At 43.3% G+C, this 26729-nt stretch overlaps 1 protein-coding gene and 1 long non-coding RNA gene across 2 annotated transcripts; one reads left to right on the top strand and one right to left on the bottom strand.

Moving 5' to 3' along the window:
- Positions 1 to 86: 86 nt before the first annotated feature.
- On the bottom strand, positions 87 to 20700 carry LOC121641662 (zinc finger protein 37 homolog). Its single transcript, XM_041987940.1, has 3 exons — positions 20457 to 20700; positions 3682 to 3972; positions 87 to 1507 (listed from the first exon to the last, which is right to left on the bottom strand). The coding sequence occupies exons 1-3, from the start codon at positions 20614 to 20616 to the stop codon at positions 609 to 611; spliced, it is 1350 nt and encodes a 449-aa protein (XP_041843874.1). The 5' UTR covers positions 20617 to 20700; the 3' UTR covers positions 87 to 608.
- LOC121641728 lies at positions 13326 to 25775 on the top strand. Its single transcript, XR_006010785.1, has 3 exons — positions 13326 to 13337; positions 14600 to 14620; positions 25714 to 25775. It is a non-coding gene; the product is annotated as an uncharacterized LOC121641728 (long non-coding RNA).
- Positions 25776 to 26729: the final 954 nt, after the last annotated feature.

Here is a 26729-nt window from a genome sequence, read left to right as displayed (position 1 = left end):
TATGTTAACGTGATTTTGGAAGAACTTGGACGGATTGTCCTAAAACAAAAGTATATTAACGGAGCGGCGCTGCTATTAGGCAGCATGTAGGAGGATCATATACCTTAAAATAAATAAGCATAAGTTCTAATTCATGTGCAGCCCGAGGAGGATCCTGTGCTGGATGCGACAAAGTTTACAGGTGGGGTTAAGTAAGGAGTAAACAAAGTAAAATCAAGAGTTGTAAATTCATTCTGTAAATTAAGAATCACCGTCAAGAGCTGGTACATCATTACTGTTAAGTTTAAAACGTTAGTGCTCAGTTTGGATCAGCACTACACACTACCTTCCAGTGCACTCATGTAAGTGTGCGGTTTGAGACACAGATTGCTGATAAAAGATATTTTTGTGAAATTGATATTAATACTAACTGCATTTGATCCCTTTCTTCTCAAGTATCAATAATAGATGACCATCTATAAACTCTGAGATATCATAAATGTACCCTGTTGCAGGAAAAACTAAAAACGCTTTGCAAAGCTTCAATTCTGATCTCATAGATTTATTCTTTTTTGTATGTCTTGGTGACATGATATTTTTTTCCACAGATATTTCAGGACTAGAGCTTCTTATCCGTGTTGAGTGGTTATATGGATCAGTAAGTCCCTGTTGTGACAGAAACGTTTCCCACATGTTTCACAAAGGTACGGCCTCTCACCTGTGTGGGTTCTCATGTGAGCAGTCAAACTACCATTTTGAGTGAAACGTTTCCCGCATGTTTTGCAAGAATACGGCCTCTCACCAGTGTGGGTCGATATGTGACGCAGCAAATCGCCATTATTACTGAAACGTTTTCCACATGTTTCACAAGGATATGGCCTCTCGCCTGTGTGGGTTCTCATGTGAACGGTCAAATTTCCATTTTGTGTGAAACTTTTCCCGCATGTTTTACAAGAGTATGGCCTCTCACCCGTGTGGGTTCTCATGTGGATCAGTAATTTTTCATTCACTCTGAAAGCTTTCCCACAGGTTTTACAGAAGTACGGCCTCTCACCTGTGTGCGTGTTTATGTGATTATACAAAGCAGAGGAGCTGGAAAATCTTTTCCCACATGTTTTGCAAGAATATGGTTTTTCACCTGTGTGGACTCTATAATGTGCCTTTAGTTTAGACTTAGACTTATAAACTTTTCCACAAAAGCCACACTTTAGAGACTTTTCACTCGTATCAGTAATGCTTCGACTCTCTGACATGTCTGCACCACTACTGGGACTTCTGCTGTGTTCTTCCTGGTCTTGACACTCAGGTTCACTGTGGTCACTTCCTTCATATGTCACCATAACAATATTGTATTCCTGCTTCAGTACAGGCTGATGAAGATCATGACTAATGCAGGAATCATCCTGTTCTTCTTTAATGCATGGAGGCAGTGGTTTCTTCTGATCCAAACCGCGGTTCTTTTCCTTTTTACAGAGATGATGGTCTGAAAGAACCTCCTCCTTTTTGCAGACATACTGCTTTGGGAGATCTGGAAAGACAAAAAAAAAAACATTACATGAAGAAAAATATTATTTCTGTAATATTAGAAAACACATCCTACTAAATATAATCTACAGATATGCAAATACGTGCATGATGAAAAAGAAAGTGAATTTCTCTGTGTACTTTTGCCCAAGATGATATTTTGTGATGAAATCGTGATCTTGTATTTAAACATGGGACTTACAAAAAACAAACAAATAAAATGTACTGCCTCTAGCACTACATGACAGCACCTGGGTCCAACTGGACTCACACCAGTCGGATATTTATTTATGACGTCCCATCTTGTTTAAATCCTTGCTTGTGTTCTTCCTCTCAGATGTAAGTCGCTTTGGATAAAAGCGTCTGCTAAATGACTGTAGTAGTACTGTCTACTTTAAAGAAGTTAAAACAATGAATATTTGGTTCTGGGGTTAATCCACCTTTTAGTTGGATTAAGCCAGTGGTTCTCAAACTTCTTCTACAGTGCCCCCCCTATGGAGGAATAAACATTCCCAGCACAGACATGATGTAATAAGAAACACGTTTACTGTTAATCCTAGAGCAAGATATCTGCCCTTTCATCCCAGTTACCTGTTTCTCCACATTTCTTATCTTTCTTTTTTCCCTGCGATCGGTTCAGTAAATCCTGATCTCTGTGCTTTTTTGGCGGTTGGGAAAAATGAATTTGTGGCATTACTGTCACCAAGTGGTCTGGACCAGAATGTTTCCAAGAGCCCAAGTTGTCAAAACATTAGTTTATCTGCTACATTTTCCCAATCCCATGTGCCCATCCCATCGACCAGTAAATCAAGAGCTCAGCTCCTTCTTCACCACAACAGACCAACGCAGAGTCCGCCACAGTGTTCCACCTGTCAATCTCCCATTCCATCCTTCCTCACTCGTGAACAAGACCCCCAGAAACCTCTCTACTTGGGGCAGGACCTCATTCCTGACCCGGAGATGACACTCCACCCTTTTTCCGGCTGAGGACCATGGTCTCGGATTTTGAGGTGTTGATTCTCATCCCAACCGCTTCACACTAGACTGCGAATCGCCGAGTGGAGATCACAGCCTGATAAAGTCAACAGAACCACATCATCTGCAAACAGTAGAGACCCAATCCTGAGGCAAACACACTGGATCCCCTCACCACCTTGGCCATGTCTCGGTAAGCTAATTGGCTAGTTAGCTGCTAACACTGATGTCTACAATGAGCTAGGGTACAGGCTTATTAGATAGCACGTAACACTTAGAGAAAACACTTCAAGCTGGAAACTACTTTTGGTTATATAAGAGCAGCTGAATACCGGTGTGTTAACATACAATTTACATATGATCCAATTAGTTGACTAATCACCAAAATATTCAGTGACTACTCGGTTATCAAAATAATCGGTTGTGGCAGCCCTAGTTAAAAATTGACCCCTCCTCACCCGAGTGTCTGAGACATGCTGCTGCAAGTCCAATGATGTGACTACAAAGTCGATCATCAAACTGCGGTCTAGAGTGTCCTGGTGCCAAGTGCACACGTGGACATCTTAAGCCTGAACAAGGTGTTCGTTATGGACAATCCATGACGAGCACAGACGTCCAGAAAGGAAAGGCCACTTGGATTCAGATCAGGGGGGCCGTTCCTCTCAATCACATCCCTCCAGGTCTCACTGTCATATCCAGGTGGGCACTGAAGTCCCCCAGCAGAACGAGGAGTCCTCGGAAGGAGTGCTCTCCAACACTTGGTCCAAGGGCATGTATAATGTGGGACTAAAGTTTTGTAGTTGGAAAATTTGAGGAATTCTTCCATATTAGTATATTTAATTTGTACTTGTTACACTTTAAAATGCTGGAGTTACTAAACTTATGTTCCTATCCATTTAATGTGTGAGTTTCCATGTTACCAGGCTGGAACTTTTCACACCCTTTGTCTGCGTGAGTTGTACATTGCAGCAAAACATGGCTGTTACTGAAACCTTTCCCACGCTTCACAAATATATGGTTTCACTCCTCCGAGTATAATTCAGCAATTATTTTCCTACAAGCTTTTCAAGCAAATGGCCTCTCACCTGTGTGAGCTCTCATGTGGACTGACTGTTTCATCTGTGTGGACTCTAATGTGCCTTCAGTTTGGAATTTGACTTAGAACCATTTTTTTTCCACAGGTCAGATTATCAGACTTTTTACCTGTGTCAGAATAACACACGGAGGAGGCATCTGCTTTGTTACTGTGAATTCTGTCCGATTCCTCCAGGTCTTGGCTCTCAGGTTCTGGTTCGCTGTGATCACTGTTCTCATGTGTTACCATGATGATGTTGAACTCCTGCTTCAGTACATGTGGCTCAAGGTCCTGACTGATGCATAGATCCTCCAGTTCTTCTTTAATATGTGGCTTCGATTCTGTTTGGTCCCGACTGGAATTCCTCTCCTGCTGATCCGAGAAAATTTCCTTGGTGTAAACATGTTGCTGAGGAAGGTCTGGGGAGATAAACAAGAAGACACAAAACAAGAGTACAGTTTGTATTATAAGGCGAGTTTGTTCAGGAGAAAAAGGTTACTGATGCATAGAGGAAGGTGCAATCTGAATATAAGAGAAGAAAATCTAAAAGTAGAGGACTTGTTATGGATGAAGTGTTAATACAGTTTTTCTTCAGAGCAAGTTCCAGATGAGAAACTTTTTCCTTCATTTTGTTCTTGTCGTGGAAATAATTCACAAAGATTCTAGCTGAGAAGGATCCACTCATTAGTTTGAAATCTGCTTCCATAAAATAGAAGTTGTCTTTGCACAGTCATCTGTAAACATGCTGAGCTTCTTACCATACAAACTGTTTTGGACGTAAGCATCTGAACTGATACTGTTCTGAATAAAATTTCCATCACGCTCTTCTGCCTCAAGGCTCCATTTCTTCTCACAAACTCCTGACCTGGATGGAGTTAATCTGGTTAAACATCAGACCTGGCTTTTCTACTTCAGACATAATGATGACATCAGACTGTTTAATACGGTGTTTCTCAAATCTAGCCCGACTGATTTATCGGCTGGCTGATTAGATGGGCCGATTGATGGCCCTTTTCAAAATTATCATAATCGGCAGAGTTTTGCCGAACGGAGCGGGACATTAATCTGCATTATATGATTCGTGTGTTTTCCTCTTTTTTTTAGACACGTGAAGTAGCGTGTCCTACGCTATACTGTATGTGAGAGGTTGCTGTTTTGTCTCCGCTTGGATTTCCACCAGCTTCTCCAGTTCATCAGCCCTCCGTACGATCTAAACCCTGGCATATAGGGTTGTTTGTATGTTTTATTATTAAATCTTTTAAAAGAAATTGTTTAAATAAAATTTCATTTTTATGGGAATCCACCTGCCAAGGTGCATTTTATTTGAACCTACCCTTTTTAGGTTTACTGGGGGGTTTAACTCCCCAGTTGGGTTGTCACCCTCTTCTGTTTTTGTATAGAAATTATTGTTGTTTTTTGCCTTACCAACACCACCCGCCACATAAGGTAATCAAGAAAGAAAGACTGGTGATGACCTAGCTAAAATTAAATGCAACATTGCAGTTGATCGCGACATCTCAAAGATACTGGCATATCCATGGCGGCGTTTGAAGGACAGAGTTTAATGGTTGTGGACCCTGACCGCTGCCGGTTTAACGGTTGTGGACCCTGACCGCTGCCGGTTTAATGTTTGTGGTCCCTGACCGCTGCCGGTTTAATGTTTGTGGATCCTGATCGCTGCCGGTTTAACGTTTGTGGACTCTGACCGCTGCCGGTTTAACGTTTGTGGACACTGACCGCTGCTGGTTTAACGTTTGTGGACACTGACCGCTGCTGGTTTAACATCTGTGGACTCTGATCGCTGCTGGTTTAGCGTTTGTGGACTCTGACCGCTGCCGGTTTAACGTTTGTGGACTCTGACCGCTGCCGGTTTAACGTTTGTGGACACTGACCGCTGCTGGTTTAACGTTTGTGGACACTGACCGCTGCCGGTTTAACGTTTGTGGACACTGACCGCTGCTGGTTTAACATCTGTGGACTCTGACCGCTGCCGGTTTAACGTTTGTGGACTCTGACCGCTGCCGGTTTAATGTCTGTGGACCCTGACCGCTGCCGGTTTAACGGTTGTGGACCCTGACCGCTGGCGGTTTAACGTCTGTGGACTCTGACCGCTGCCGGTTTAACGGTTGTGGATCCTGACCGCTGGCGGTTTAACGTCTGTGGACTCTGACCGCTGCCGGTTTAACGTTTGTGGACCCTGACCGCTGCTGGTTTAACATTTGTGGACTCTGACCGCTGCTGGTTTAACGTTTGTGGACTCTGACCGCTGCTGGTTTAACATTTGTGGACTCTGACCGCTGCTGGTTTAACATTTGTGGACTCTGACCGCTGCCGGTTTAACGTTTGTGGACTCTGACCGCTGCTGGTTTAACATTTGTGGACTCTGACCGCTGCTGGTTTAACGTTTTTGGACTCTGACCGCTGCTGGTTTAACGTCTGTGGACTCTGACCGCTGCTGGTTTAACGTCTGTGGACTCTGACCGCTGCTGGTTTAACGTCTGTGGACTCTGACCGCTTCTGGTTTAACGTCTGTGGACACTGACCGCTGCTGGTTGGGACGTTGCGGGACGACAAAATGTTGTTGACAAAATTCTCGTCTCTCCTGGACTGACGGAGCCTGCACCTACTTTTACAACAATGTGCCGTCACAGACATGATCTGGCGTGTCTGCAGTCCGGCGTCTGAATTTCTGTTGCCATGGTTACCAACTACCATTTAGTCATCGCAATAATTTACAACAATAAGGCTATTTGGCCGGAACTTCTTTTATAGGTGTCTATTATAACTTTTTAATGGACACCCTCCAGCCAATCAGAACTGAGTATTCACCCAGGCCATGGTATAAATGTCAGTAACTACAGCAGTAGCTACAGCCAGGCAGCACTGCAAAGGTGGATGGAGCGGAGCTTGACGACAGGTACATTTTAGGGCTGCAACGATTAGTTGACGTTGTCGACAATAAGAATAGTCGGCTATTTTTGGCAAAAAAAAAAAAAAAAAAACCTACAGAGTGAGACATCATCTTCTTGAGCTGCGTATATGCAATAAAGTCCGCCATGGGAAAAATATGGCGGCGGACAGGGAACAAAACAGTAGCAGCGGATGTCAAAAGTCTGGGACCACTTCAATTAAACTTACAAAATAAATTAGGTACATGTGAGATTTATAAAAGTGGACCTTGCTTACCACGGACGTACATCTGCAGTGCTCGAACATTTAAAGAGGAGGCACGCTGGACTTAAGGATGAGTCAAACATGACATACCGTCATGTAGATAGTTGTATAATGTAACAGGAGCCGCAAAGCACTGAATGTTCTGCACTAAATGCACTTTTTTTTTTAAACAAAAACTCAGGCTTGTTCACCGTTTTTCTCTCTGCTGCCAATGTGCCTCTTCCTATTCTTTCAGTTATTTTTTTTAATGGATATTTGGTTTGTATTTACTTTTTCTGTTATCAGTTTCAGGTTAATATCGTCAGCAAAGTTTAATAACAGATGTATTTTTGAATGAAGTGTCCATCTCATCTTTTTAATTAACACATCATTTAAACAACCTCACGCTTTAAAAGATTTAAAAGCTGAAAGTGAAATAAGAGCCATTTAATAATTATGAGATCCATAATCCGATTAGTCGACTAATCATTTAAATAATTGATGACTAATTGTCTATCAGAATAGTATTTAGTTGCAGCTCTAGTACATTTATAACAACATTGTGAAATTAAGAATGACGAACATGTCTCCAGTTTTAGTTTAACTCTGTCATGTGTCATGACAGCGACCCGTGCTTCGTTGTAACTGTCATGCTTTACTATATACTATTACAATGTGCTGAAACTGCATTAAAACTCAATAGTTTTGTAGAAGTGATGCCTTTAATACATTGATAAAATTATTTAAAAAAAGAAATAATATACTCAGACACAAAAATGTGCATGTCATGTCACTGACCCATTTCAACTGCTAAAAAACTTCCTGCCACTAAATAACTGTTCTGATGTCGACCAGTCACGTTTTCAGCACTGATATGCTCTAGTTAGGGTCCTTTTTTTTTTTTTTTTTTTTTTTTTTTTAACCTGTCTTGTCCAGCATCGTTGCAAACAGAATGATTGTCTGGCTGCTGTCTGGTGCTGGGCAATTTTACTCTATCAAGCAGGGATTTATACTACATGTATAAAGTCCCTCTTGATGACATGAAAAACTTTATTAAATCAGACTCTTAATGCTGGACTCGACCGGAGGGGACAGAGAGAGAGAGAGATAGAAAAGAAAGTAGAGAGAAGAGGGAGGGGAGAGAGAGGGACAGAAAGGGTGTGGGGAGTGCGGGTGGGGACTTAAAACATTATACAGAAAACCATGTAATCCATACTACTTGCAACATATATAGCTAAGATCATCCTGGCCAGTAGGTCATTACACAACTAGTTGATAATAGTAACAATAATAATAATCACAATAATAGTAATAATAATAATAGTAGTAGTAATAATAATAAGAGTAGGAGTAATAATAATAATAATAAGAACAGAAATAATAAAAAAAAAAGAAAAAAAATATGATAATAGATATAAGTGAAACTGCTGTATTCAAGAACACGCGCAGAGAAACCTGTGTGGATGTGTTGGAGAACTCGGCCACACGGCGACGCAAAGACTGTGTGGAGACGTTCAGGAAGGAGTGACCATGCAGAGTGATCATGCAGATGCCACCTCACTTGAACAGAGGCCAGAGTCAGGCCAGCGGTCCCGAGACCCAGGCCACCAGCCCCCCCGTAGGCTACAGATCCCGACCGGTCCACAGAGACGACCACTCGCCCGCCCAGGAAGGCAGCAGCAGGAGACCCCAGCAGGAGCCGCCCCGCGGACACAGGGCACCGGCCCCGGCAGGCCGAGGCCAGCAGTCCCCGACCCCCCCGGGCACCGGCCGCCCGGGACAGACGGGGCAGAGGGCCCGGGCCCAGGAGCGCAGGGACACCCCCCTCCCCCACAGGCCGAGGGCCAGCACGCCACCCGGGGGGACCTGGCCCGCCCAGACGGCCACCACCAGAGGCCAGCCCCACACCCCAGCGCCCAGCCGCACACCCCGAGAACCAGTCCTGCCCCCCCCCAGACCAACACACACACACACAAACACACACACTCTCCTTCCACTCCTCCATTCATCCTCCCACACATACACCATCCAACCCTCACATACTCTGTCCTCCCACACACACACACCATCCTTCCACCATCCATCCTTCCACACACACACCATCCTTCCACCATCCATCCTCCCACACACTCACCATCCTTCCACCATACACTCTCCCACACCTACCCCATCCTCCCACACACACATCATCCCTCCACCACTCATCCTCCCACACATACACCATCCTCCACCTTCACACCTCCCACACACACACACACACACACACCATCCTTCCACTACCCATCCTCCCACACATACATCATTCTCCTACACATACACCGTCCTCCCTCTCCTACACCAAACATCCACCTTCACGTACCCCATCCTCCCACACACACACACACCACCCCTCCATCACCCACTCTCCCAAACATACACCACTCCCCCAAACACACACCATCCTCCCTCCCATACACCATCCATCCTCCTGCACACACACCATTCTTCCACCATCCATCCTCCCACACACTCCCCATCCCTGCACCATACATTCTCCCACACATACCCCATCCTCCCCCACATACATCATCCCTCCACCATTCATCCTCCCACACCCACACCACCCCCCCTCCCCCACACACACACACACACACAAACACCATCCCCCCACCACCATCCTCCCGCCACCCCACGCCGGGGGGGGACAGCCCCAGCCAGGAGGCGAGGAGACACGAACCAGGCCCCCACCCCCCCCACACTGCCCCAGTCCCCCACTCCCCACCCCCAAAACAGCACTTTCCCCCCAGGGCCAGCAGCCAAACCCCCCGGGGCAGCCCGCCCACGCCCCGGGCCAACGCGACAGGCCACCCGGCCCGCCCCGCCCCCGGGCCATCCATGGAGACAGGGGCGCTTGAAGACCCCATCCCCCCTCCCTCCCCCACTAGTGAGGGAATATAATGTGGAAGTATGAATGTATCAGAGCTGAGTTGAATAACAACAGGTGTAGCTCTGGTCAGCAGAATATTAATAGTATGACATTATAACATGATATCAAAATGATGTCAACCAGTCAGCCCTACAAGGCTGCATACCTGGGTACTGTGTGTCTGAAAATAGTGACAGGCAGGCTATATAAGCTTGGGAGAATGATTGTACGGGGTCTTTTGTCCTGAAGGGGTGTCCCCCTGGTCGGCCGAATAAAGGATCATTAAAGACCTCTGTCTGCAGACTCTTAATATCAGCAGCCCTTTTGATAAAGAATTTATCTACGACATTTGGCGAGCCAGCCAGGAGTGTAGATTACTTTATGGAGCCGGATAAGGTTGGTCTTGAAGCAATCATTACTCCACGCCCACAGGCAGGAATAGGTAACCATCAGTCAGTACCAGGAGGACTGGGGTATGAACACTTAGCACGTATAACATCCTTAATGGTTGACCAGGTATGGGCTGCTGCTTGGAACACACTGGAAGGTCTATTGGAGATTGGGAAGGTTGTAAGTTCTTACCAGACCACAGTTAACACCCCTGTTGTGAATAAAGTTGCTTTTACACCTGAACCGCAGCCCACCGTGGTTGCTGATGGCCAACCAGACAGTGGGGTGGTTGAGTCATTCACTCTTCCCCCTCTAGGGTTAGATACTTTGGTAGATAGTTATCATGATAAAACATTAGAGGGGGGGGAGGATGTAAAGGGGCAACCGGAAGTACGAGGGTTTAGACCTAGTGAAGATTACTTATGGAAGGAAGCGATGGCCAACACTTGGTATCGCTGGGCTTGGCTGTCAGTAAAGGAAATGACTTCGGAGGAATGCATATGGTGCTCAAAGGCGCCTGGAGCCCCTCCGGTTGTTATCCCAGACAAGTACAACTCTTGGGAGTGTGCCCAGGAACAACGCCGGGTGTGTAAAGAGGAAGCGTTCAAGTCTACAACAACGAATGCTTTCTTTGGGCTCCCGATGTGTGGTATAAAGTGTAGATTACTTTATGGGGCCCAGAGGATGCATGGTTATTTAAATAAGTATAGGGGTTACAAAATCCAGGAATTGTGTGAACCTTACCAGGTGGCAAATACCGCCATGTCCCCTCCCACGGTTTACGAGGTGGACTATAACGCCGCATACGAGTGTTTTGCCAGCGGAGGATTTCTCCAGCAAAATGGAATAATGGTGGGGAACACGACGGTAAGATGTAATGTCACATGGGTATTATCATGGTTCCCAGAGTCTGGTATGTCTCCGCTCTTCATAACAAAAGCAGTATGGTTTGAAAACCCGGAGCCCCTACATCAGGACTGTCAGAATATGTCAATCACGGTTCCAACCCTATTTTGGTTCGGAGACCAATCACATGCGGTCGCTGATAGCTTCTGGTTATGTGGAAATAATCTGCTACGAAGCACCCTACCCCCCTCTTGGGTGGGGTTGTGTGCTACTGTTCGCTTAAAGGTGCCAGCTATGGTGGTATACAATGGTGTAAATAATATTCTTAACCTGAAGCATGACAAGGGCGCGCTGCGTAGAAGTAGGCGTCAGGTCTCAGGTTCTCATGGGGTATATCGGGATGCAATTGGAATTGCTAAAGGGATTCCTGTGGAATTTTCGGCCAGGAATGAAGTAGTGGCCGGCATAGAATCTATACTACCATGGATAACTGTGAATAAAAATGTTAACTGGATAAATTATATCTATTATAATCAACAGCGGTTGTTCAACCACACCATCGAGGGACTGAGTGCACTAGGAGAACAGCTGCATGAGACTAGCAGACTCGCACTTCAGAACAGGCAAGCACTAGATTGGCTTCTGGCAGATAAGGGTGGAATATGTCAAATGTTCGGGGAAGACTGTTGTACTTTTATTCCAGCTAACACAGCGCCAGATGGTTCTTTTACCTCTGCCATGGAAGAAATAATACGGGTGGGGAGAGAGGTGCGAGAGCATGCTGGGAAGAGCGACTGGTCTCTTGATTGGTTGGACCAGTTAATGGCTGACTGGAAAAATGTATTGATAAAGGTGGGAGTTGGGTCAGCTTTGGTTCTGATCCTTCTTTTCTTGTTTGGCATGTGCATCGTTCCCGCCCTGAGGAGAGCATGGAGTACGAGTCTCAAGAAACAGACATCCTTCATCATGGCTGCCCAATTGGTCCGTACTGAGTTGGACCTGTGACGTCTCAATAGAACTACAGTCGGTTGGACAAAGGGTCGGCAACCTGTGATGAAAGGCTGGTGACCCAACACTCCTGTTTGCCTCCGGCCTGGAAAAAGACTCTATCTTGTGTTATTCACGTGTGGTTTTTGTAGTCAGAAATCTTCTGTAATAGGTTATCCTTGTGAAAACAGATTGTAATGGAGTTTCTTTGTTGTGTGTGTGTGGTTACTTTCTGTCATAGTACTTAGAAGGTCTCGTGCAGGGGTCCACTGGCCTACCCGTGCCTGAGTGTCAAGTAAGATCGAAAGTTACCGGTGCTCGCCCAACAGGGGGGGCACGGGGGAATTTTTTTCTCCCTTCGGGGTTTTTTTTCGCCCTCGTACGGGAGGTTCAGATTGGCTCCTATGTTATGCTTGAGACCTGCGTGTGTGGACAAGTGTGCTTAAAAAAGGTTTCCCTATTGTAAGTTTCAGAGTATCGTCTTAGGGCCGATTACTCTGAAATATTTGAAAGGGGGAAATGTGGAAGTATGAATGTATCAGAGCTGAGTTGAATAACAACAGGTGTAGCTCTGGTCAGCAGAATATTAATAGTATGACATTATAACATGATATCAAAATGATGTCAACCAGTCAGCCCTACAAGGCTGCATACCTGGGTACTGTGTGTCTGAAAATAGTGACAGGCAGGCTATATAAGCTTGGGAGAATGATTGTACGGGGTCTTTTGTCCTGAAGGGGTGTCCCCCTGGTCGGCCGAATAAAGGATCATTAAAGACCTCTGTCTGCAGACTCTTAATATCAGCAGCCCTTTTGATAAAGAATTTATCTACGACAATATTATGTGCTGTTTGCAATTAAAAAAAGAGGGTTAAAATTGGGGGGCAGTAACTGCATTGAGGAGGGGGTGGGGCCACCTGAGCAGTCCCACCCACCTGACCTCGCATGTTCCACCCCCCAAAACGTGTTTGTATGTTGCAAATGTTATTTGTGCTCAGTGACTAAGTGGAATTAAAAGCTGGGAGGCATGCTGCCGCTCGGCGAAGCAACGGGGCCACTATGATGACCCCCCTGCCCCGCCCAGCGCAACAAGCACACCCCCCACGGCCCTACCTGTGTATGTAGTGAAGAGTGGGGAGGGGAGGGGTCAGGAGATGTAGGTCCAGAGGGGGGTAAGCCTCCCCCCTGGAAGACGACCCGCCAGTGGCTTAGGGCGCCCCCGTCCCCCGCCGGCCCCGAAGGGCGTCACAGGCCCAGAGCAGGCACCCCAACCCAGGCACGCCACGAACCCCCCCAGGGGCCAGCCCCCAGCCCAAGGGGCCACTTTCCTCTTTCTGAGTGGGAGGGGGGCGAGGCGAAGGAAGGGAACCCCAGGCCCCCGCCCCCAACACCCAGCCAGGGCGCCCCCAGAGGACACGTCCTAACCCCCTGCAAACGCACACACACTCTCACACACCTCTATACACCAACACCTCAATACGTGCACATACCTCCACACACACACGTCACGCACATACCTATAAACACACACACCGGTGCCCACATACACACACACTCTCATACCCCTCCATACACATACACCACTACACACACACTCACATACATACCTGCATATACACACAAGCACCTCCATACATACTCACGCCTCCACCCACTCCTTCACTCCTCCACACACACCTCGACCTCCACGTGCACACACTCATATATACATACCTTCACACACACCCACATCCCACATAGACCTCCACACACACACCCGCACACTACTCACACACACACATACACGCACACACCCAGACCTTCATACACACCCACACACACATACAGCACACACGTCCCTCTACACCCACCCACACACCAGCATACCCACAGACACACACACACACACACCCACACACAAACACACCCCCACCCAGGTTCCGGGGCTGCGACCAAGCACCAGGGCACGGACCAACCCCCGGCATGGCACATCCGGACGGGCCCAGCCCCCCCCAGCAGCGGCAGACCCCCCACCCCCAGGAGCGGGGGGAGACCCGACGCCCCAGAGCCCGGGGCCCCCACCCGGCCCACCCCGGGCCCGACCGGCCACCCGGCCAGGGGCCGACGGACACCGACCCAGGCACCCCGGCAGCCACCCCCCACCGCCACGAGCCAGCCCCACCCCGGGGCCCACCCAATGCCGCCCGCCCAGACCGGAACCCCCAGCCGACCCAGCAGCGGAGCAGCCTAGATCCCCACCCAGGAGACAACCGGAGACCTGAAGCCACCAGGGACCCCCCACCCACATCCGCCCCCATCCCAGCGAAGCCGCAATCCTCCACCTACATTAAGTGATGTAGCCAGTCACAGGGGACCAGAGGGAATGAAAGTCATCAGATTGGTTCCTGGAGGAGACAGACATTGTCTCAATGCTGATGTGATCTAACAGGAGATTTCTAAACTGCTGGATAGACAAATTATTCTTATCTTTCCAGTTCACAAGAATAGTTTTCTTTGCGATGCATAAGACTGCGAGGACCAAGTTTATGGAGTGTATTCCTATGTTAGTGTCACCCAGGTCGCCCAGTAGGCAAAGTGTGGGGTTTGTAGGAAAACTAGTTTTAAACCATTTTGAGAGATCTTCACACACCTTAATCCAGAACCTTTGGACAGGTGTGCAGGACCACAGCGCATGGATGTAGCTATCAGAGGTGTTCTCAGAGCAGTGTGGGCAGATATCTGATGGTGAAAGGCCCATCCTGAACATCCTGTGTCCTGTATAATGAGTTCTATGGAGAATTTTGAATTGTATTAGTTGTATATTTGAATTCTGAGTCATTTTAAACGTGTTTAAACATATTTGTGACCATCTTTTCTGATCAAAGTTATTAGATAAATCATCTTCCCATTTTGAAGTTGGGAGAGATATCCTGTCTTCTAGCTTTGCATGTAATCTATATATTTTTGATAATAATTTTGGAGTATTATGATTCAGGAATTCTGCTATTCTGATAGGAAGCTGCAAGTCTAACTGTACAGGGGTATACTTCTTACATATAATTGATTTTAGTTGGTGGTACTCTAAGAATTTATTGCTGTTGATTCCATACTGTGAGACAATTGTGTTGAAAGATACAAAGTTTCCATTTTCTATTATCTGTCCTAACTGTTGTATTCCTTTAGTCTTCCATTGAGTGAAGTTTATCATCTTTTTGTTCTGCAGGATGTCAGGGTTGTTCCAGATGGGTGTAAGTCTACATGGAAAGAGGGAAGATCTGGTTATCTTACAGAATTCCCACCAAGCCATTAAGGAAAAACGGATGTTAAGGCTTTTAAAGCACTTATATGGTTTAATGGTTGAGCTGATGAACGGCAGGTCAGAGATGACTAAGTCCTCACACAAAGCCTGCTCCACATCTAGCCACGGCTCATCCAGATAACTGGGTTTGAGCCACATTGAGATGTACTGCAGCCTGTTAGCTATAAAGTAGTGATTAAAGTTTGGTAGGTCCAGTCCTCCTCTATCTTTAGTCTGCTGTAAGGTTTTAAGACTGATACGTGACGGCTTGTTTTTCCAAAGAAACTTGGATATGAAAGAGTCCAGAGATTTAAACCAACTGGTGGAGGGTTTAGTGGGTATCATTGAAAATAAATAATTAACTTTAGGTAGAATCATCATCTTAATGGTGGCAACTCTCCCCATTAGTGAGATGGGTAAGCGCCTCCACCGTAAGAGATCATCTTCTATTGTTTTTAGTAGCTGAACATAGTTTAATTTTGTTAAATCTGATAATCTGGGGGAAATATTTATACCTAAATATCTAATGTTTCCTGTCTGTATTTTGATATTAGGGATGTTTTGTAGGTCACAGTTGATGGACATGGCTGTAGTCTTAGACCAGTTAATAGAATAATCAGATATTGATGAGAACTTATTAATAACTGTGATTGTCTCAGAGAGTGATGTTTGTGAGTTCTGAAGGAAGAGTAATACATCATCTGCATAAAGACTTATTTTATGTTCTATATTTTTGCCCTGGATTCCTTTAATTTCTATATTTTGTCTAATAGCAGCTGCTAACGGCTCTATGAAAATGGCAAAAAGTGAGGGGGAGAGTGGACAGCCCTGTCTGGTGCCTCTCTGTAAGCGGAAGCTTGGAGAAGTTTGATCGTTGGTTTTCACACATGCATTTGGGTTATTATATAATATTTTAATCCACTCTATGAAAGAAGGTCCAAACCCAAATTTGTCTAGTGTTGCAAATAGAAACTTCCAGTTTACCCTGTCGAAGGCTTTTTCTGCATCTAGAGAAATGATTGTGGATTCTAGATTATGTAAAGTAGAGTAATCTATGAGGTTAATTAGTCTACGCGTGTTAGTAGATGAATGTCGACCTTTTATAAAACCTGTCTGGTCCGGATGTATTATAAGAGGGGTTATTTTTTCTATCCTTCTGGCAAGAGCTTTACTAATTATTTTCAGGTCTACATTTATTAAAGATATGGGACGGTAACTGGATGGAAGTGTGGGGTCTTTGCCTGGTTTTAGCAATAGTGTTATATTAGCTAAGTTCATATTTTGCGGTATTTTTTGTTTTTCCTGTATTTCTAACAACATATTATAAAATGTAGGAGCTAGCGTTGTCCAGAATTCCTTGTAAAATTCTGCTGAGTAACCATCTGGACCCGGGGCTTTATTGTTGGGCATATGTTGGAGAGCTTCGTGGAGTTCATCTACAGTAATAGGTGCATCTAAATTTATTTTATTTTCATTTTTTAGTTTTGGTAGATTAATGTTGTTTAAAAATTGTTCAATATGTTCATCTGTTGGATTAATCTGTGATTCATATAATGTTTTATAGAAGCTTCTAAACGTGTCATTTATCTTGTCTGGGTCATGGCTGATGTTTCCGTCTTGATCTTTAACAGAGGAGATTGTTGTTTTCTCCTTGTTTGTTTTTAGTTGATTTGCTAAAAACTTTCCAGATTTGTTACTATGTTCAAAGTTCTCCAAGCGAAGTCTTTGCACTAAAAACTGTGTTTTTTTATCTATAATTTCTTTAAGCTGCAATTTAGTTTTCCTTATATTATTCATTGTGTGCTCTTCGGGGGAAATGCGGTAAGCCTCCTCCAATGATTTAATCCTGAGTTCTAATTCTAAAACTCTTGCTGTTTCCTTCTTCTTCTTATGTGAGGAGAAGGAAATTATTTTCCCTCGCATTACTGCTTTTCCTGCTTCCCAAAGGAGACACGCTGAAGTTTCAGGCATGTCATTTTTTTCTATATAAATTGACCATTCTTTTTTAAAATAATCAATAAACTCAGGATCTTTCAATAAAGAGGTGTTAAATCTCCAGCTTTTACCAATCGGTTTATTATTTTTGTTTCTCAGACTGAATGAAACTGGTGCGTGATCGCTGATGCTGATTGGATGTATCTGAGTCTCTGAAATGTCGCCCATTAGTGAGTTACTATTTAATATATAATCTATTCTAGAGAAGGAGTGGTGAACTGAAGAGAAGAAGGTGTATTCTCTTAGTTTAGGATGGTGAGAGCGCCAAGCATCGCAAAGACCAAAATCCTTCATGTACTGTTTGATAGTTTCTGACGACTGCCAGACTCGATGACTACCTGATGTGCTGCAGCGATCTTGTTCAGTCAAGACTACATTAAAATCACCAGCTAGCACTATTCTGTTATCTGAATAATTCTGGAGTGTAGCAAACAGGGAGTGGAAAAAGGAGGGATCATCTGCATTGGGGCCATATACATTGGTAATACATAATTTGATATTACAAATAGATAATAAAGTTATCAGAAATCTGCCTTCCGGATCCACTACTGTGCTATCTATGTCAAAATTTAGTCTCTTATTAATAAGAGTAGCTACTCCTCTCTGCCTAGAATTGTAACAAGCTGAGTAAACATGAGGAAACTGGGCTGTTTTAAAAAGATCTATGGTTGAGTTTGTTAAATGAGTCTCTTGTAGTAAGACAATGTCAGCCTGCAGCTCCTGTAATTTATTAAAGATCTTCAACCTCTTCTCCCTGGAACCGGCTCCATGTACATTCCAACAGACGATTTTTTAACATGGTTATTGTGAACGGTTTAATGCTTCATGCGTGTTACTGACGCGTGTGTCTTTGTGCGCCCCTCTTGCGTGTTCGCGCGTGTTTGCATGCAGCCTGATTGCGCGCGTTTGTCCGTATGTTAAATGTCCGTATATGTACCTTAATGCGTGTTCTCTCATACATAAAACGCGAGTGTTTATATTTATCATGTATGGTGCGGCTGTGCGTCCTGACGGTTTTTGACCGGCCGCGTGCGCTGCTGATATTACGAGCTGGATTACAATTAACAGTGAAAGCGTGAAAGATAGTGAAAAGTGAGAAAAGTATTTGTGTGAAATATAAAAACAAAACAGAAAAAAATACATCGATCTAGATGTAGAGGCTGTGGTGAGACGAGCAGTGTGTTCTACTGTCAGTGATCTATAATGGCGAGTTAAGAGTGATCATTTGGAGAGATTGACTTACAGCACCTGGGATCAGAAGAGCCACGGAGTGACGTCCGGGTCGCGGTACAGTTGTCCATTAATAAACAGTTTATCCACCGCGATGACAGCGCGAGCGCCATTAGCCATAGATTTCCGTCTGATGGGAATCATTAGGGTCCTTAATGACATTCGCCTGAGCACAGATAGTGGAAATATTTCAGTCCTGGTACTGCTGGATCTCAGTGCTGCATTTGACACGGTCCACCAGAACATCTCACTAGACCAGCTGAATAACTTGGTAGGACCTTTCGGCCACTGCAATTAATTGGTTTGAGTCCTACTTAAATGACAGGGACCACTTTGTGTGGAACAAACTCCCAGAAAGCTGCAGGTCTGCTGACTCAGCAGTTTTACATCAGGGTTCAAAATTTGCCACCTTTTATCAGAACAACTAAAACACTGGAACTTTATTTCTGGCTTTTTTTATTTAAGCTTTTTTCTCTCCATTTTCATGTAATTTCTTTTAAAGTTTGTTTTAACGCTTCCTGAACCTTGCTGTAATACGTTAATGTTTTATGTAAAGCACTTTGAATTGTCTTGTACATGAAATGTGATGTACAGAAAAACTTACCTTGCCTCTTAAGGGCTAAGATTCTTTAGGAATACCTTTTATTCTCACTAAGATCTATTCTTCATTTTCAAGGGAAATTCTGTGAAAACATCATGATTCTAAGATATTCTTAGAGTTTGATGACTAGGAACAACTCTTTGTGCTGAGAATATTTAGGAACATGTCCCTGGTTTTCTCTGAGCAGCCAGACTGGTTGAATAAAGGAAAAACTAACTAATCCTGAAATCCTGGGTCTGTGAATGAAGACAACAGGCAGCAATAGATTTAGTAAGAGAAACAGGGCTTGATTTCTATTAAAATATTCTACTTATGTGTCAACCAAATGTGTGTATTTATAACAACTTCATGATGGGATGTCTCAATGGCAAAAACCTCATTACTATTGGATGCTGAACAACAATTCAAGTATTACTGAAGCAGTTCAAGTAAATAAAAAGTAACGTCCCCGATGATTATTATTGTTTTTCTTTGGTTGAATGCAATTAGCAGTAGCAGCCATTATGTATAACTACAGCTTTACTTTTTTCTTTTTATTTAATGGGACACCAGTGATGAGGTTCGCTTTGTAGAAGTTTTGATGTGCTCTGTAGAATCCTAAAGCTTTTGTGTTGTTGTTGTTTTTGACCTGTTTTATCACCCATCAAAACCATAAATCCAGTTCTGATGAGGAATAAACGTAGAAATTGAGGCTATCTGAACAAGAAACTGCTTTTTCTGGCTTTTGCTGACGCTCAGCTTTATTGCCACATTTATCTTTCGTTCATAGATGTTGCCCAGCGTTTAACATGACATTTTCTCGTGAATTTATCTCCACAGCATCGACACTAACCTGGACAAACTGACGGAGACTGAATGTTTCTTCGTCCGTGTTAAATGTAGGAGCCGGTGATGCATTCAAGGCTTATTCCTCTTTCTGCTGCAGCTCAGTATGGTCTTGACTGCAAACGGGATGGAAAACTAGTCAATGCTGCATCTTAAAATTGTATAAAGTGTTGGAAAACCCTCCTCTGGGTAATTTAATGTCCAGCTCGGAGTCTGCTCTGGCTAACAGCGCCATCTTGGAACCGCCCGTGTGTCCGCAGTGTCTGCGCACCTTCTGTTTATTCTGTCAAAGCAACAAACATGAAAAACGAGGGATAAAAGGACGTACAATAAAACTGAAACCCCCATAAATCAAACAGAAAGCGTGAAGACCCGATATGTGGTCTGGCGTCATCATGTTTTGGCGTCATTGTTCTTCTTCGTGGGTTTTATCCCTTTACTTTGTGTCGTGTTTTATTTACACACTTCTTATGGCTTTTATTAGCTCCGAGAGATGTCAGGTTTCTAAAGCTCGCTCATTAATCTGTTTTTGGGGAACAGCTTCATTCTGAATGGGTGCCGCTTTTAAAAGAGGTGCATTCACGATCTATTGGGAAAAAAGAGCTACAGCTGCAGCGCTGTTATAAACGGGACGCCGATCTTTAATCTGAATCCTAATCAGTGTTCAGTCAGATGGTTTATAGGGAGTTACATACCCTTTCTGTGTCGCATTATCTCGGATTTGCAGGTGATTTCCAGCAGTTTGCGCTCGCGATCGATGTCTTCCTCGTGCCTGACGACCGTCTTGAATATTTCCTCCTCCACAGCAGGTTGTCGTTCATTGATAAACTTCCCTATACACCGAACAGAAGACATTTTTCATCGGCAACTTCTACAATGACGATCCACAACACGTCCGCCTCCTCTTTTTCTTCTTGATCTGACGTTTGGCAAACTAAAGAGAAGACTCATGGCCGCCATCTACTGGACAGTGTGAATATTACGTTCCTGTTCCTGCGAACAGGAGTGTATGGCTGCAAAAAAATATCCTAATTTGAGTTTGTGTCCAGGTGAAACTCCCACACTTGCTGTTTTGTCTGTTGTTGCTCTGATGTGTTATAACTAATCTGTTTAGTTGTTCTCATGAATTTGGTTGGATGTGATGTCGGTAAATAGTGTTTTAGAACATACATGTGTTCAAAATTACTATCCAAAACTTTGAAAGGCCTGTTCCTCAAAAGGATTTTTTCTCATACACTGGGTCAAAATTCTCTACATTGAATAGAATAGAATAGAATAGAACTTTTTTGTCATTGACTTCAGCAGCTGTTCAGACAGCAAACTTTCCAGCTTGTCTGTATTTTAATTTTTTTTTTTAGACAGTTTGTTTTTAAAATATTTCATTCACAGCCTGATTTCTAGAACGTTTTATCCATGAAATACAGTAAAAATTGAGGGTTTTTCTGAGTATTTTTATTTATTTATTTATTTATTTTTAAGGATATCCAAAATCCTCTCTGTAACAACTTTTGACTCTAATATGTCAACAAAATGCAAAAAGGACTTTGAATCAGACTTTGTATTTGAATCCAGTGTTCTGATTTTTTCCCTAGAAATATATGCAAATTAGCGCTTCTTTGGCTGTATAAAACTAAATTTAAATAAATAAATACAATTTCAGAAAATGTAAAAATTAAGAGTCTTAATGTGAGGAATAAACCAAACCAAAGTTTCATGGTGAAACCAGATAGTTATAAATGTTTCCCTATTCACCTGTAGTTTCTTGTTCTAACCAGCCCTCCAAATAAATACCTACATTTACTTAACATCAGATTGTAAGTTTAGACTTAGTTAGGCATTTAAACTTATTACTATTGTATTATTACTATTATTATGGACTGAGGACTTGTCTATCTATCTATCTATCTATCTATCTATCTATCTATCTATCTATCTATCTATCTATCTATCTATCTATCTATCTATCTATCTATCTATCTATCCAGCCATTCATCCATCCATCCACCGACCATTCAAAATATATATAAATATAAATATATATTTTTTTGTCATAAAGTTTAAGGATTTTTTTAGGTTGACGATTCATGAGCAATTAAATATTAATATTTTTATTTTGGTGTAATACAGCTTTAACTTTTAAAATTTTAACCTTAAAAGTGTAGCTTTAAAAAACAAGTGGTATCTCAGTGGGAACTGATTTTATAGTTGTAGCTTCATCGTCCATTAGGTGGCACTCTGGTGAAAACATGAGGGTCTGGGAGTGCAGGTCTAGATCTGAGGGTCCTCTGGCTCTCTGGGTCTGCAGAAACATATTGATTTAATTTTAACCACTCTCTGTCAGATTCCATCCAAACTGGACCAGATCACTCTGATCTGATGAGGCTTTTTCATTTGATTGGGCTGTTAATCTGATTAAAAGTAGTCCATGTTAACAGAGTTAGTGTCTCACCTGCAGCAGACATCAGAGCTAATTCATTCTTAAACCAAAAACGTCAGTGTCAAAGCAGTTTGACCAGTGAGAGGCAGAGTTAACCCGGCTGCTTCTCCGAACTGAGAGCTTCCTGACTGCTGTCTGATAGCGAGACATTGACTTCTCAGAAGTACTTCACACAATCCCAAATGAAATAAGTTTATTTTTCCACCACATCCACTCCTACATGGCGTCCACTTAATATTCAAACACGTCTAAATGTGAACATCACAACAAAAAATAAAAAATAAAAGTCACATTAGTTAAAGCAACAGAGAAGTGCCCATGCTGAACAGCCATCTTCACAAGTCTTAGCGTCTGAGTTCACACTGAACACTGACGTTTCTGAGCAACATGCAGACGTCTAACAAATATCCTGAATCCTGGCAAATTTTACTTAAATAAACTGACTGATTTACTCAACTAAATCAAAAGTACTGCTGTTTAGCTGGTAGGTTAGCATCTTTGTTTCCTCTTACAGTGGCGGAGCTAGACTTTTATACATGATGGGAGGGTAAGACTTTATCAAGGGGGCTCATCCAATAAGAAAGGAAATGATGTGTTCCTCTCTCTCTAACAACTGTGGTCACATTAGGAAGACATGAGAAATAAATCTGGATCACCAAGTGGAAAATATCTGCAACAAGTTCAGAAAGCTCCATACGAGGTAAGATGGTTGTTTGGGTGCAGTATGTGGATCCTGGTGCGGTAGTAGGGGGATCGGTTCTGGTCTGCTGTCTGGTGGTGTTGGTAGACTGGATCCTGGTGCAGTAGTAGGGGGATCGGTTCTGATCTACTGTCTGGTGATGTTGGTAGACTGGATCCTGGTGTGGTAGTAGGGGAATCAGTTCTGGTCTACTGTCTGGTGATGTTGGTAGACTGGATCCTGGTGTGGTAGTAGGGGGATCGGTTCTGGTCTACTGTCTGGTGATGTTGGTAGACTGGATCCTGGTGTGGTAGTAGGGGGATCGGTTCTAGTCTACTGTCTGGTGGTGGTGGTAGACTGGATCCTGGTGTGGTAGTAGGGGGATCGGTTCTGGTCTACTGGATCATGTAGTGCTAGCTTAGTCAGTGGTAAGTAATGAGAATACTGAAGTTCTCTTTGAGCATCTTTATAGCATCTTTTATTTCAATATGAAAATATTAACTGAGTTGATGTGTAGTCCATAAATACACTTGCTGATAACTAAATTTGACCTGGTTTCCCCAAATTATCTTAAAACTCATCTAATGCTAGTATATAACTAGATTAACACCACTACATAGCTTCATGCTAACACCAGGTTAATAGCCTTACATAGCATTATTAGTTGTACCTGCACACGGACAAAATCTCTTCTAGAAATGTGCAGCCATCAATATTTTTGAAGGATGAATTATTAGGAAACCAATTTAAAATGAACTTTAAAGTGGTGTAGAGATAATGGTGATCCATGCAGCTCTGGAAAGATGTTTGCCCCCCTCAAGTATCCTGTCAATCATCTGAGGTGGCACCTAGTGTGTCCAATGAGATTTCAGAGGTGGCCAGTGCCACCCTGGATCCCCCTGTAGCTCTGCCCCTGTCTTCATACGCCTTCATGACCAAGAACCCAAACCCAAAGCTGTCCCCAAATCTTTTTTAAAATATCACAAATTTGGTGTTTGATATCTTTTTTAAAAACCTTTTGTGATTTAAAACCTTAAAGACATGGCAGACTGATATTTCTCTTCCCAGCAGCCAAATTTCTTGTAATCTTTTGAAGTGGTCTTGATTGACAGTTGTCCAGCTTTCTGAAGATCTTTCAAAGTTTATCTTTGGATATTTTCAGCTCTTTCCCTCTCATTCCCCTCAGTCCTTGAACCTGAACATTTTGTGACCTATGAGTAGTTAAGACCGTGTGCCCATGTGGCGTGTGTTCACGCAGGAAGGACGAATATGCCACCTGAAACTCATGAGAGCAGCTGCATGTGAAAATGATGTCATTGTTGTAGAAATAATCTCTTTTAGCCTCAACCACAGTTTCCTAACCATAACCAAGCGATCTTACAGCCAAAGCCAACCAGAAAGTGACAAAGCTTAATCGTAAGTAACCATGGCAACCAGAAATGAAGGTGATGGCCACATTGTAAAAAGAATGTATTTTTCTCAAACTATGAAGGTTTTGTTATTATACTTAATGATTTCCAAGTAAAGAGATGCATTACTGAAAGAACCTATGTTAGATGCTTTCCTGGACAGAATTATGGGATTTATTTAAGGAAATTAACAAACGACCTTTATGACTGTTCCGGTAAGAGAACTTTGTAAGCAAAATAAATGGAAGCTGCTGAATTAATCTCAATTTAAGTAATACGTTCTGATTTTCTTCATTTTATTAATCAAAATCTTAATGTAAAATGTAATGCAGTAAAATAAAAATAAAGTGAAATAACAAGCAGTTTAAGGATTAAGTACTGATTAATGCAAAAAGTCTTTCAGAGCAGCACTGATGTACAAAACCTGAGTAAACACAACTTTACCCTATAACTGCTGTGGATCATTCCATGTGAACCTGTGTGTGAAATTCATTAGAGAACAAAAAAGCATCCACGCTTAAACCTGTACAAACTGAATGTGGCTTGTCATGGTAACAGGACAGCTGATGTGAAACCAGTCAGCTGAACTTTTCACACATTCAAGGTTCCAAAGAAGATGGCTGGCAGAGACATCAGCAGGGTTCTGGTGAACGGTTTGGGATCAGTTATTGATCCGCAGCCACTCGTCGGGTCCTTAACGGCTCTGAGATCAGGAACCTCCTGGAAAACAAAAACACATCTGCTGTCAGAAATATAGAAATAAGCTGGAGAATGAGCAGAGAAAATATGGAGCGCATTTCTCTCCATATTAAAAATGAATGTTTATGTGTCAGATCAGCATCATCTTCATCATTCAGTCAGCTCATATGTTCCATCAGATGGTAAAATGTCTCAGTTTCATCATCTGACATGTTGTTTATCTGCTTCTGGGAATAAAATATGGCCCCATGAGATCTGGAAATCATTATTTACATTTTATACATCATCCCAAAGTTTCTAGAAACAAAATCAGATTTAACTGAAACCCATAGAAACTATGCTTCATGAAGTCATGTTCAAAGCATTTAATCTGAGAACTAGTAAACAAGTTTAATGACCACTAACAGGTCGTGTTGACATTAGTTTAAAAGGACAGATTTGGTAAATTCTGAATGAACACTAAAAAGTTGTAAGAATATTTATATGTTTATTTAAAACGTTTTAATTAGGCGTGTTTTACATGCAACCAACAAGCATGAATAACAAAGAAAAAGAACTTAAAGGATTTAATGTCTCCGTAATGTAAAGATGCTTTTATTTATTCATTATTTGTACCACTTGGTCCATTTAAGGGTTGTGGGGAAGCTGGAGCCTATTCCAGCAATTAGCTGGCAAGAGGTGGATACACCTGGACAGGTCACCATCCATCCCAGGAAGAATTTAGTGAGAGCAGTTAACCTAACACGCATGTGTTTGGACGGTGGGTGAAGCCAGAGAACCCGGAGAGAACTCACTGTTCCACCCTCCCCCCAGCCGAGGCTCAAACCAGCCGAGGGCTCAAACCAGCCGAAGCTCAAACCAGCCGGGGCTCAAACCAGCCGGGGCTCAAACCAGCCGGGGCTCAAACCAGCCGGGGCTCAAACCAGCCGAGGCTCAAACCAGCCGAGGCTCAAACCAGCCGAGGCTCAAACCAGCCGGGGCTCAAACCAGCCGAAGCTCAAACCAGCCGGGGCTCAAACCAGCCGAAGCTCAAACCAGCCGGGGCTCAAACCAGCCGGGGCTCAAACCAGCCGAGGCTCAAACCAGCCGAGGGCTCAAACCAGCCGAAGCTCAAACCAGCTGAGGCTTGGTGGGCTGCGGTGCTAAACACCACACCACCGTGCAGCGTGTTTCCATTTAATCCATCAAAATATACATTTTATTTTATTTTTTTGTGCAGCTGTTTGTTAATAATTGTTTTGACAAGAACAGCACGGCAGCTACAAACAGCAGACACAAACATTTCCCTTTGAATTCTATTATTATTATTATTATTATTATTATTATTATTGCTTTTTGTATTGTTTGTTGTTGTTGTTTTACTTTTAAGTTGCCGCTATGTGAAGCACTTGTTTGTCAAAGCGTGATATGAATAAAGGTTGCCATCATTGTTATTATTACTACTATCATCATCATTCCAATATTATTACTATTATTGTCATTATCATCATTAGCATTATTATTAGTCCAGTGTAGGAAGCAGCAGCGCCCTCTATCGCTGCCAGCTGGAAGTGCGGCCTGTCTGAAGATTAACAGCTTGTTTCCGACAGGAAGCAGAGCTGCTGTCAGTCGGACACTTTCCAGCTGTGAGTGATGGGAATCTTCTGACCCCAGGGTCAGACTACTCACAGCTCTTCCTTTACTTTTCAGAGGAAACTCTCTCCGTGTAGCGAAGCATCCAGTCAGCGTCCTGAGAGACGTCAGG

Source organism: Melanotaenia boesemani, chromosome 6, assembly GCF_017639745.1.
Source record: "Melanotaenia boesemani isolate fMelBoe1 chromosome 6, fMelBoe1.pri, whole genome shotgun sequence".
Classification (NCBI taxonomy): Eukaryota; Metazoa; Chordata; class Actinopteri; order Atheriniformes; family Melanotaeniidae; genus Melanotaenia; species Melanotaenia boesemani.
This window is presented reverse-complemented; position numbering and strand designations above follow the sequence as displayed.

Excerpts from the sequence above, each read along its gene's own strand:
- LOC121641662 (XM_041987940.1), bottom strand. The coding sequence starts at position 20,616 with ATGTCTTCTGTTCGGTGTATAGGGAAGTTTATCAATGAACGACAACCT. Across the intron at positions 3,973-20,456 it reads GATAATGCGACACAGAAAGG|ACCTTCCTCAGCAACATGTT; the intron begins GTATGTAACTCC and ends TTATCTCCCCAG. Across the intron at positions 1,508-3,681 it reads CGTGTGTTATTCTGACACAG|ATCTCCCAAAGCAGTATGTC; the intron begins GTAAAAAGTCTG and ends TTGTCTTTCCAG.